At 52.3% G+C, this 11,873-nt stretch overlaps 1 protein-coding gene and 1 long non-coding RNA gene across 2 annotated transcripts; one reads left to right on the top strand and one right to left on the bottom strand.

Annotated features, from left to right (window-relative positions):
- Positions 1-395: 395 nt before the first annotated feature.
- LOC120602213 (keratin, type II cuticular Hb6) lies at positions 396-7,703 on the top strand. Its single transcript, XM_039862240.1, has 9 exons — positions 396-1,053; positions 1,859-2,067; positions 2,873-2,933; positions 3,712-3,807; positions 4,020-4,184; positions 4,450-4,575; positions 4,849-5,069; positions 6,782-6,813; positions 6,953-7,703. The coding sequence occupies exons 1-9, from the start codon at positions 685-687 to the stop codon at positions 7,114-7,116; spliced, it is 1,443 nt and encodes a 480-aa protein (XP_039718174.1). The 5' UTR covers positions 396-684; the 3' UTR covers positions 7,117-7,703.
- LOC120602216 (uncharacterized) lies at positions 2,063-4,949 on the bottom strand. The gene is made up of 4 exons (XR_005652656.1): positions 4,826-4,949; positions 4,000-4,221; positions 3,704-3,845; positions 2,063-2,391 (listed from the first exon to the last, which is right to left on the bottom strand). It is a non-coding gene; the product is annotated as an uncharacterized LOC120602216 (long non-coding RNA).
- Positions 7,704-11,873: the final 4,170 nt, after the last annotated feature.

Here is an 11,873-nt window from a genome sequence, read left to right as displayed (position 1 = left end):
GAGAGAGAGGACAGCGAATATATTGATAAGTGTAAGTGATGGATATGGGAATGATGTGGGGTGTTGGACTCGTGCGGGGTAATTGAGATGAGAGATTGTGTAAATGTTGGGGCTTTGGGAGTGCAGAAAGAGGGCATCAGTGTGAGGGAAATCACCAAACGCATCCCAGGTTCCAATCATCTGTTCATCTCACACTCTCCCAGTGTCCCTGAGGCTAGTACGATCAGCACCACGGATAGCGGTGCGACGTCATCAAATGGGGTGTGACGTCATTAAATGGGGCGGTACAGGGGGACCCGCAGCCCCGCCCTTCCCTTCCATTCCAACCTGAGTCACTGCTCCCCTAACTTCCAATACCTAAGTTTCCCGACTGTGTATGGGGAGGTTGGGGTGGGTGTGGGGGAAGTGAGCTGGCCCTTTGATGATAAAAATTGTGCAGTTTAGGGTAAAAGGCCATAAACATCTGGCCGCATCTGGCCCCCAATTAAGCACATTAAGGGAGGAGCTAGCAGCTAAATAACTCAAGCCAATAAAAGACAACTAATTGCTCCTAACCTGTGGACGCATCAGGCTCCCCACATATATAAAGGGCCCAAAGATGTCTGAGACGTAAACGCTTCGTCCATTGTACCTTCCATTACTACCACTCCCTCCTCAGAGATTCCCGTGCCCCAAAGAAACGCCATGACTTGTGGATCCTACTGTGCTGGCAGCGCCTTCAGCTGCGCCTCCGCCTGCGGGCCCCGGCCCGGCCGCTGCTGCATCACGGCCGCCCCCTACCGCGGCCTCTCCTGCTACCGCGGCCTCACCGGGGGCTTTGGCAGCCAGAGCGTCTGCGGGGGCTTCCGCTCTGGCTCCTGTGGCCGCAGCTTCGGATACCGCTCGGGCGGCGTGTGCGGACCCAGCCCGCCCTGCATCACCACCGTGTCGGTCAACGAGAGCCTCCTCACGCCCCTCAACCTGGAGATCGACCCCAACGCGCAGTGCGTGAAGCACGAGGAGAAGGAGCAGATCAAGTGTCTCAACAGCAGGTTCGCCGCCTTCATCGACAAGGTGGGTGTCCTTGATCACCCTGAACCTCACCAATGCACAGGACTCAGGCTGGGCACTGGCAGAGAAGTCAGAGGCAGAAAGAGCTCAGCCTGCAGGAGCTCCCATTCCGATGAGAGACACAAACACTAACAGGCACTCACACAAGACCCAGAAGGCTCAGCTGAGAGTTCAGATAGGCAGAACTTGTGGAAGAGAGGTGCGACCTGGCTGCTCTGGGGTACAAGCTAGATTTCAGGAAATCGAGGAAGAAAATTACTGCTGCTTCTGAAATCACAGAGGTTTCAACAGCCCCAGGCTGGGGAGCCTGACGTGTTCCTTGCGGGAGAGGGGAGGGAGTGGTGTTGATTGGCTAGCAGATGAAGTGAGGGAGGGGCCAGGGTAGCAGAGCTCTTCTTTAGCAGGCCTATGACATCGTCTACCTGTTACCTATCACCACAAACACCATGCTGTTCTCTGAATCTGAGAACTCTGCCTAAGAGGGCCCCTCCTCTGGCTTCAAGGTGAGGGACTGAGCCTCTACCTGCCTCCTGACCACATGCCACCTGGATTCATCAGACTGACATAATAACTCAGTTCACCCATGACAGGGACTGAGCTTTCCCAACCCCTTGTTCCCATCCCTAAATAGGAAAATCCAGACATTGATCATAACCAGGAAATCTAGAAGTTGCCTTGTCTCCCACTGTCCTCCTCTGTCTCACCTATGCTGAGCTTCGGCTTTCAAAGTTTACACTAAAGCAACACCCCAAATTGGTGTTGCGGCACCAAGAGACATCTGACCCTTATTCCCCAACCTGAATGGCAGGTGCGCTTCTTGGAGCAGCAGAACAAGCTGCTGGAGACCAAGTGGCAGTTCTACCAGAACCGCAAGTGCTGTGAGAGCAACCTGGAGCCGCTGTTCGAGGGCTACATCGAGACGCTGAGGCGGGAGGCCGAGTGCGCGGAGGCCGACAGCGGGAGGCTGGCCTCAGAGCTCAACCACGTGCAGGAGGTGATGGAGGGCTACAAGAAGAAGTGAGTGTAGCCAGGAGTGACGACGGGCACAGGAAATGACTTAAGTTAAAGGCCATTGGATTAGACATGAGAAGAATTTCCAAGTGAAGGGGGCAGCCCTGCAGGCCAGGTTGGCAGTGTGTAGCAGCACGATCTTTACACCTGTGCAATTGTTGCCCAGATGCCCGCCTAAGGGTAGGGCCGTGATGCTCCCAAGAGATACCTCTCTTACTTCAGCCTTCTCTTCTCGGAGTCTGATCACCCAGCAGCTGTCTCCCGTGCTCTGTGGGGAGGAGGCTTCTGCTGTTTTCCAGGCCTTCTCCTGCTGACCCCTCAGGCTCCCACCTATAGCACATAGAGGAGATATGAGTCCAGGTGTCGCTCAGGGCTGACAGGTCCTGGGGCTCTGGGTGACCTGCTGCCTAGGGTGCTGAGTGCTGATGGCCTCTGAAACTCACAGGTCCCCACACGTGAGCCAGGATGGACACCCGGGTGAGGGGATGCTGGGCTGTAGTGCCCCAGAGGGATGCCGTGCACTCCTAGCTGGGTGTCGAGACCTTATTTGCCTCTTGAGGTAACATCAGAGTAACTTTGGGACACAGGGCTGTGAGGTCCCAGAAGGTCAGCTCCCTGAACCCCTCAATTCGAAATGGAGAGAACATCACAGACATATTTCAAATCCGACCAAAAGGTCCCAACAGGGCTGCCAGGGGTCTGGCCGTGTTGGGAGGTTCCTAATATTGCCCACTTCACTGGTATGAAGTGGAGGGGCTTCTGGGGAGATCTGCCCTCCTGTGACCTCCATCTCTGTCCTCTTCTGCCTCAGGTATGAGGAGGAAGTTTCTCTGAGAGCAACAGCCGAGAATGAGTTTGTGGCTCTGAAGAAGGTGAGTAACATGGGATCGGGGAGCACAGACATCAGGAATCTCAGAATGACAGACAGACTCTTCTTGGAGAGACCCAGAGGGTGTCAACCTCAGCGTGGGGTGCAGGACCTTGCCATATCAGGGTGGGGACTTCCCAGAGGTCAGGTCAGGAAAGGTGCCTCTAGGGCTTTGACAAAAGACAATAACCTTGGATTGTCCACTAACACCCTGCCCTGGGGCAGGGAGATGGCTGGGTTGACCTCTGGATGTCCTGCTTTATACTTCAGAGGTTGTGGCCTGTGGCTTGGGTCCCACGGAGACTTGGCAGTTTTAGTCTATGTCGAGGGACACTGTCCTGTCTAGCACTATGGGATGTCTGACCAAAAGGAGGGGCAGAGACCCAAGGCATGGGCGAGAATGGAGCAGAACCAGAAGTAGGCAGGTAGAGTCTTGGGGGAGTGCTGGGGGACAGGGAGGGGTCAAGGTGGCTGAGCAGGTGTCAGTCTGGGCAGGCTTCCTGGAATAGGGGAGGATAAAATGAGAAATGGGAGAGTAAGCCATCTCAGGTGGGAGGAGGGAAAAGCTGGTGGCCCTTCTCTAAGGCTCAAAGGGGCTTGTTCTCAGAAGGCGAGGAGGTTGTGAGGCCTATCCCGCGATGGTCAGAAGGTATGGAGGTGGAATGGGACTAGGAACACTGGTGTGCTTTCCCTGTGGCCTCCACAAATGGGTGAGAAGAGAGGAGAGTTTGGGCCGACAGCCACCAGGGGTCCTCTGAGCTCAAAGACTCTCACCTTTCCAGGATGTAGACTGCGCCTACCTCCGCAAGTCGGACTTGGAGGCCAACGTGGAGGCCCTGACCCAGGAGATCGACTTCCTACGGCGACTGTATGAGGAGGTGAGGGTCAGGGTCCAGGCATAAAACCGACAGCTGGCCTGGAGAAGAGGGCTTTGGCCAGGGACTGGAGATAGACAGAGATTTGGGCAGGGGGCTGCAGTCCGTGAGGGTGGAGACCAGGGAAGGGCTGAGAAAATCGGGTATATGTTATGGTGCATGAGGCTGTGGCATAAATTAGATCCTTCCACCTACCAACCACCCTTCATCTGCAGGAGATCCGTGTCCTCCATTCTCACATCTCAGACACCTCGGTCGTCGTCAAGATGGACAACAGCCGGGACCTGAACATGGACTGCATCATTGCTGAGATCAAGGCTCAGTACGATGACATCGCTAGCCGCAGCCGTGCTGAGGCTGAGTCCTGGTACCGCAGCAAGGTGAGTGGCACGGGACACCTGCCTCCTAGACGTGGTCCTGGGAGGGATTTGAGGTATATATTAGAAAGGCTTCTTTTGTCTAGGCATCCTGATCCCTAGGGATAGTAACAAAGGACAGACAGTTCTAAGGTTGGGGTGGCAGAGCGGGGCTGCCACGGCTGGTTGCACAGGCCAAACACTGTACAACCTGCACTATCATCCCTGGCATACTTATTGGCTGGCATGTCCAATCCTGAGCCTCAGGAGCATCTGTGCTTCCCCGCAGTGTGAGGAGATGAAGGCCACGGTGATCCGGCACGGGGAGACTCTGCGCCGCACCAAGGAGGAGATCAACGAGCTGAACCGCATGATCCAGAGGCTGACCGCCGAGGTCGAGAATGCCAAGTGCCAGGTACGGGTCACCTGTGGCCTAGACACCAGAGAGGCTGGGGGCCTCGCCAGGGTCCCATGGGCAATGTCTGCCCAATGTGGATCTCGGCATTCATTCTCCAGCCCATTTGCATGACTAGAGTTGTGGGTTGTGGTCACTCAGGGAGACCCAGGTGATGGAGTGACGGGCCTGTTCCTGGGTGTTCCCAGCTGGCTGGGAGAGCCTGGACACACTCAGGAAATGAACAGAGAGACCCAGAGACATAACCCACCTTGTTCTCTTCTGGGTCGCCAGAACACCAAGCTGGAGACTGCAGTGACCCAGGCTGAGCAGCAGGGCGAGACGGCCGTCAGCGACGCACGCTGCAAGCTGGCCGAGCTGGAGGCCGCCCTGCAGAAGGCCAAGCAGGACATGGCCTGCCTGCTCAGGGAGTACCAGGAGGTGATGAACTCCAAGCTGGGCCTGGACATCGAGATCGCCACCTACAGGCGCCTGCTGGAGGGCGAGGAGCAGAGGTTGGTATAGCCAATTTTCTCTCCAAGCCCTGCCTGGGTTCTCAGTGTGCCTTCTCCTTCACACTCTGGCATCATTCCTCTCTTGTCCAAGTATCCCCATAATGCAACTGGACAGGTAATTTGAGTAAATCCTTTAGGCATGTTTCTAGTGCTATTTGAGTCTCTCATGCTCACATAGGTGCTGATCTGGGACTGGTGCCTTTGTAATTCTGTTCCTCAGAGTGAGGTGTTAGGGTGTCGTAATCACTGTTTCAGAAACTCAGCCTGGATTTGGGGCCACCTTCCCTCTATAGAGCTTCTGCCCTTCCACGCCCTCATTGCATGTGTCCCTCAGGATTCTAGCTCTCTTCTCAAGTTTGGCCCTGTCCCAGCCCTAGGAACATATTTATCCCATAATGACATGTTTAACAGGTTTTAAATTTTTTTTTTTTTATCAGCTCACACATATATTTTAACTACAGTGAGTACCCCTAAGTGGTCTTCCATTGCAGCAGGTATTACTGAGTGTAAACAGGTAGCAGAGACCTGTCCCCTGAGGCTGCTGTGTCCTGCTCTGGGCTCTTTTGCCTGTTGTTTGCTTTGGGGGCAGGAGGAAACACGTTGGTCATTCAGTCTTTTTATGGCTGGAGGGGAGCTGAGCAGCTCCTATGAAGACCATATCCCTTTGGTTCTTACTCCAGGTTGGTCAGATTCTCACACCCTGAGCCTTCGTCTTCTTGTGTACAGCCAAGGTCTTGGCCCTGGGCAGAGGGGAGTGGATGGTGAGGATGCAGATGGAGCATCCAGGGATCATCCTGTGTATTGCGGAGATGCAGACACAGGTTTGGTAGCCGGAATCAAAGTGATAAAATGGAGAGATCCACAACAAATTCAAGTAATTGCACTGGAGAGTTCAGAGGCACTGGGGCTCACTGGGCCTGGGGAGTTTCATTAGTGAAGAATTCTGGGAGGTAGAGTTTTTTAAGACTAAATTTGAAAGTTTGAGAGAGACACATGGAGATGACACTAGACATCAAGGGGCCACCCCTCCGCCACACAAGGCACTTGAAGTGAACTCAGAAGATTTGGAAACCTGGGTGTAGGTGGTTAGATGGGGGGCTATGAATTCTCCTCACATCTCAAGCTGGTTTTGACAACTCTTTGCTCCTGTGCTCTCACAGGGACTTCCATGTGTGTCCCTCAGGGAGACAGAGGTGTAGGCTGGGAGGAGTTAGATGTCCTGAATTATAGCCCTCCCTCTATCACTGCTTATTTCCTCTCTTTGGGCCTTAGTTTCTCTACCTGCCAAATGAGATGATTGGTGTGGATGGTTTTTGAACCTGTTCTAAATGGCCTCTGAAATCCCATTCATTTATACACCAACAGAAACAGTAGCAGCTAACATTTCTGAAGTGCTCCCTGTGTGGCAGGCACTAGGCACTTATATGTATATCTGATTTCATCCTCACAACAGATGGAGGAGTAGATGTCCCCATGAGGAGGTTGGTGGAGGGAGGGTAAATCTCAGGTCGCTCAGCTAACAGTGGGTGGCGAGCAAGACATACCAGGCCTTCTGTCTTCAGAACCCACATGCTGGTGACCAGCTCTCCTGGCTTCTGGATTAGCCCATTTATTGCCCACAAGGAGGGCCACACGTCTTACTTTTTGCTTTGGCCGCGTGGGCCCCGCTGCTTTTCCACAGCACTGACCAGTCTCTTTTCCTTTCCCAACAGGCTGTGTGAGGGCGTTGGCTCCGTGAATGTCTGTAAGTAGCTAGAGCCCTTACACCTCTCCTGCTGGGTGGTCCCAGTGCCTTTAGGGAGGGGGCATTTTTTGCTTGCCCCAAAGCCAGCTGGCTGTGACTATGCCTGACGCATGTCTGGGCCTGTTCTCCCCTCATTCAGGCGTCAGCAGCTCCCGCGGTGGCGTCGTCTGTGGCGATCTCTGCTGCAGCGGTACTGCTCCTGCTGTCAGCACCAGCGTCTGCAGCGCCCCCTGCTGCGGCAACGTGGTGGTGGGCACCGCCAACGCCTGCGGCCCCTGCTCCGGGGGCTGTAAGAAGTGCTAGGAGGCTGCAGCCTCTGCCAGCGCGCGTAACCGGCATCCTCCGCCCAGCCAGGACCATGCACAACCGGAACGCCCCTCCTGGTGCTACCCCACGCACCACCAGCCCCTGGCCTCCTAAGAACAAGTCGCCAGATGTGTACACTGCTCGTCCTCCCTACCTGCTCCCAGTGTGTGCCATCCCCCTAGGCACCTTGAACCTTGGGGAGGCTGGAACAGCACCTTGGTCTCTTTCTGTAGCCTTCCCTAGTAGTTGCTTTGTTCTCCTTAGGATACATCCTTTATTCCGCCTTCTGTTTTTTGCTGGATTCATTGGTCTTGTTTGACCCATTCACCCAAGCTTGGAGGAACAGGGCAAGCCCCAGAATCTCCCTGTCCGCACTTCCTGGGAATCTGCCTGTGAGCTTGAACCTGTGGAACAGAGATGGGAAATACTGATGGTGGTTTTCCTGTAACTCTGTGAAGGACGTGATCTGTGGGAGAGGAGAGCATTCCCTTCCAGGGCTGCCTGCAGAAGCTTCTAAAAAGCCAATGACTCAATGCCAGCAAGTTTGTTTGCCTTTGTTTCACTCTGTGTTTCCAATAAACTAATTGTTAGCTAATCAAACCTGGTGCCTCAGAGTCTTGAAAATGCCAGGGTCCTCCTGTGAGAGGTGCTCCCTGCCAGGAATTTCCTCAGGACCGCTCCATCCATTTGTTTATTTTTCAGCAGGTAAAAATGACTGCAGTAGATGCTACCCATCTGGTTTGAGCAACCCAAGCCTTAGGAAAACAGGAGAAGACTCATGGAGGCAGGGAATCTTGTGTAGTCATGGTTTCTCTAGACCGAGTTTTCTCAATTTCAATGCCATTGACATTTTGGCCTGGAGAATTCTTTGTGGTGGGGCTGTCCTGGGCACCGTAGGATGCTAACAGTGGGTGGCGAGCAAGACACCTGTCCACTAGATGCCAGTACTACTCCCTCAGCTCCAATTGCGACAACCAAAGATGTCTCTAGACATGGTCAAATGCGCCCTAGGAGTTCTCAGCCAGGGAGCTTTCGCTCCCCCACCCCACCTCAGGGACATTCCCGGAGGGAGAAAGTGCACAAGGAAGCGTGCGGTGGTGAGAATGGTAGGAAGGCGTGTGAGACAGTGTGGTGGAGAGGAAGAGCACTGGGTGAGAGTCAGGAGAACTGGGCTTGTCATTCGCAGTCCTGACTCCCATTTCCCAAATGTGTGACTTTGGAAAATTGCTTCCACCTTCTGAGTTTCAGTTTCCTTAGCTATAGAATGAGGGAGGTTGGACTGTATTCCTAAGGTCCCTTCTGGTTCTCTAAGTGAGCTCATATCTTTAAAAGGGTTTTGTTAATACAATCTATGTTTCAATGCTGGTTCAGTCTTTTACTCGCTTTGTAATTGTGGGAGTAAATTCTGTAAATCTGGGAGTTCTGCTCGGGCTGTTGGTCAGGGTGTATCAATCAGGGTCTATTCAGGAGACAGTAATTTGAACATATAAAGTTTAATATAAAAATTATTAACTATCACCGGAAATTGGATTAATGAGAGGTTGACTAGTAAAAAGCAGGAACTCTAAAGAATACAAAAGCTGCAGAGATAAGGAGCAGCCTCTATCCTTAGGCCTGAGAGAATGCATCTAACAAGGAGCCTAAGCATGTCACCTCCACCACATTCTGTTGGTCAAAGCAGTCACAGGGCCAGCTCAGACTCAAAGGGTGGAGAAATGGGTTCTATTTTTGAGATGAGATGTGGTATGTACAGAAAGGAATAGCTGGGGGCCATTTCTAAAGATAGCTACCATAAAAGGACTAAATGAAACAATACAAATAAAAGTTTACAGTATAATGTGACACATAAATGATACTCAAAAATTGCTATTTATTATTGTTGTTGCTGTTGTTACTATGATATTATAACAGCACAGCATGTCTGGCCTCAGGATAGTAGGAGGCAGAAAAGGGTGGTAGAAAAAGACTGGAGGCCTGGAAGTCTGGAACGTTAGGTGTTTTGTGTATAGGCAGACCTCTTCAGCTTTTGGAACCTCAGTTAGTTTATCCACTTTTTGGGGGGTGACAACCAGCCTACTGAACAAGCAAGAGCTTCAGCTGCTGTGCAGGGCATATACTGAAGGACTACTACTCTGGGTACTGTCATCACCATGGCTGGCCTTATCTTGTCATCACAGAGGGATCTGACATCTAGATAGCTTATATTCCTCAATAGTCAGCAGGAACCTTCCAGAGAGAAGGCACTTGGTTCTCTGTGAAGCATGGAAGGCTTCTTTAATTGGTCCATACCATCTACCTCTGCAAGATGATGGGGAAAGTGACTGGAAGGAAGTAGAAATTAGAAATGATCTTGGGTGAAGAAAGCTTTTATGGGGTGGAGTTGGGATTGAGGTAGGAGGGGGCAGTGGAGGAGAGCGTAGAAATGAAGAGCTCATTTTAAGCTTCTAGAGGGCACTGGAGAGCAGTCCCCATCCTCCCTCATCAGTCTTAGGGACTTATTTGGTTTCCTGATGTTTCCATGCTCCTTCTCCAGCCCTGCCTCTTCTAATGCTATTCTCCACGTCTAGAACACATCTCTTCCTTCTTGTTAATGCCTTACTTATGTTTGTGTTTTGCTGTAAAACGTAAGCTTCATGGAAGACAGGCATCTTCGACTATTTTCTTCACTTACATGAACCTGAATTTTTATAACAGTACTTGGTACATATTAGGTGCTCAATAATTATTTGTTGAATGAATAAACGAACTCTTGGTCTCCCTCTAGGTCTCAACTTTTATGTTACTTCCTTCAGGAGGTAACCAGATTTCCCTGGTTAATAATCCTCAACTGTGCTTCTTCTTTCCTCCTAGTACCAAGGCCCAGGCTTCTTTGCAGTCACATTTTTCCTTGATGGAGAGGTGGCAGTGGTGGCAGAGGAGGTGGGGCTCAGGGACTTGGGACAGGAGGCTCTAACAGATGGAGTGTGTGCAACATCAGTCTTGCCTGGTCCCTTGAGCTGGTAGGGCAGAAGGAAGGCAAGTCAGCTTCAGAGGCATGGATCCTCCCTGGGCTCTCTCAGGTTGCACCTGGATGACCTTCCAAGGCTGGCAATCCTTACTGTATCCCCCTTAAGCCCATGAGAAGGGAGTGTTGCAATCCCAGAGCAGAACTCAGAGTCACTTCCAAAGAAGATAAGACTTAGAAGGCCCTTGCAGAGCCTCTGGTCCAGTCCTCATTTGACAGGTGTTCAGGGCACCCTGAACCAGAGCAATGAAGGAAGGCGGTGGGCAGTGGGGAGTGGTAAGAGGCTCTGAGTCATCAATCAGAGCCAGGTACATAGGACTGGTGTACTATGTTCAAGAGTCCGGACTTCATCCTGAGGGCAATGGGAACCCACTGAAAGGTCAGACTTAGGTTGTGTAAAGATCTCTCTGGCTGCTATGTAGTGTGGATGGGAAGGGGAGAAGAGCGGGACTCCAACCAAGATGGTGGTGGCCGGACTGTGGGTGGTAGCAGCAGGGAGAGAGGAAAGAGATGGATTAGAAGGTTATTTAAGAGGTGGAAAAAGAAAGCACTTGGGGATTAATTAGATTTGAGGGTGAAGGTGCAAGCATGGATAGATTATAGGTTCAGATTTGGGCAACTGTGTTGATGATCTTGACAGGGGAGATAGGTGGTGACTCAGGGAAAGAGGGTGGGAAATAGTGAGTTCAGCTTGAAGGTCTGTTGAGTTGAAAGGGTCTCTAGGACTGCCAAGTGGAGATGCCTTGTAGAAACTGGGGCAAGTGGATCTGAAGCTGAGGAGCGAGGTCAAGGAAGCAGGAGAGTCAGCAGGACTCTGAAGCACAGTTGGACTACTTTAACCAGGGAGAACACTACCACGATGGTAACTGGAGGCAAGAGACTGATATGATTGCCCAGGGAACAGGTGCAGAAAGGAGAGAGAAGAGCAATGAAGTACTTTAACATTTGAGGGCAGGGTTTTCTGGGTGAGGGATGTGAGCCAGGGAGCAGGACTTCCTGGGGGCAACTGGGAGCCTGGCTTACCCAACAAGGAATGAAAGGCCAGAGACTCTGGACTTGGGAAGTGGGAGGGAGAAAGAGCAACAGGGAGCAGAGGAGGCTTGGGTGAGGAGCTGAGAGGACTGTAGAGATTTCAGGAGAGAGTGAGGGAAGGTGGGTGGGTCCTCCTGGGACAGTATGGTGACATGGGTAGAAAGGTCAGGGCCTGGAGGAAGGGTGGTCAGCACTGGGGCTGAGGTGGGGCTGGGCAAAGGAAGGAAAGAAGAGGGTCATTGAGAAAGAAATGGACTGCACAGAAAGGGGGTTAGGGCCTGAGGAGGGCTATTCTAGCCCTGGTTCTTCCAGAGGAAGGTTAAGAGCTTCTCAAGTCTTCCTCTCAGGACCTCCTAGCCTCTTCCTGAACAGAACACAGGAAAGGTCAGGCCATGCGGAACACAGAGGAGCCAATCTTAGCCTTGAGATTGAAGCTCTGAGGAATCTGGGGATGAGGGCAGTGAGTGGAGCAGTTGAGAAAGCGGTGAGTAGATGGTATCCTCTTACCAGCTAAGGGTTTTTGAGGAGACTGTCCTGGGTGCTGAAGACATGTGTGTCTTGCAGTGGAGCGGGGCGGGGGCGGGGGAGCAAGTGTCAAGGGTCTCATCTTCCCTTGTTTGATGGGCAACAGTGGGAATGCGGTGGTGTGGGGCCCGTACTGATACAGGGTAGCCAACTGAGGTGGCTGTTGGCAGTTCTGGAGGTTGCTGTTGTGGTG

This window comes from Pteropus medius, unplaced genomic scaffold (genome assembly GCF_902729225.1).
Source record: "Pteropus medius unplaced genomic scaffold, Ma_sr-lr_union100, whole genome shotgun sequence".
Classification (NCBI taxonomy): domain Eukaryota; kingdom Metazoa; phylum Chordata; class Mammalia; order Chiroptera; family Pteropodidae; genus Pteropus; species Pteropus medius.
The sequence above is the reverse complement of the archived record's forward strand: the minus strand, read 5'-3'. Positions and strand labels throughout refer to the sequence as shown.

Coding starts and splice junctions, on each gene's coding strand:
- LOC120602213 (XM_039862240.1), top strand. CDS start 685: ATGACTTGTGGATCCTACTGTGCTGGCAGCGCCTTCAGCTGCGCCTCC. Junction 5,070..6,781: donor CTGGAGGGCGAGGAGCAGAG/GTTGGTATAGCC, acceptor CTTTCCCAACAG/GCTGTGTGAGGGCGTTGGCT. Junction 6,814..6,952: donor CGTTGGCTCCGTGAATGTCT/GTAAGTAGCTAG, acceptor CCCCTCATTCAG/GCGTCAGCAGCTCCCGCGGT.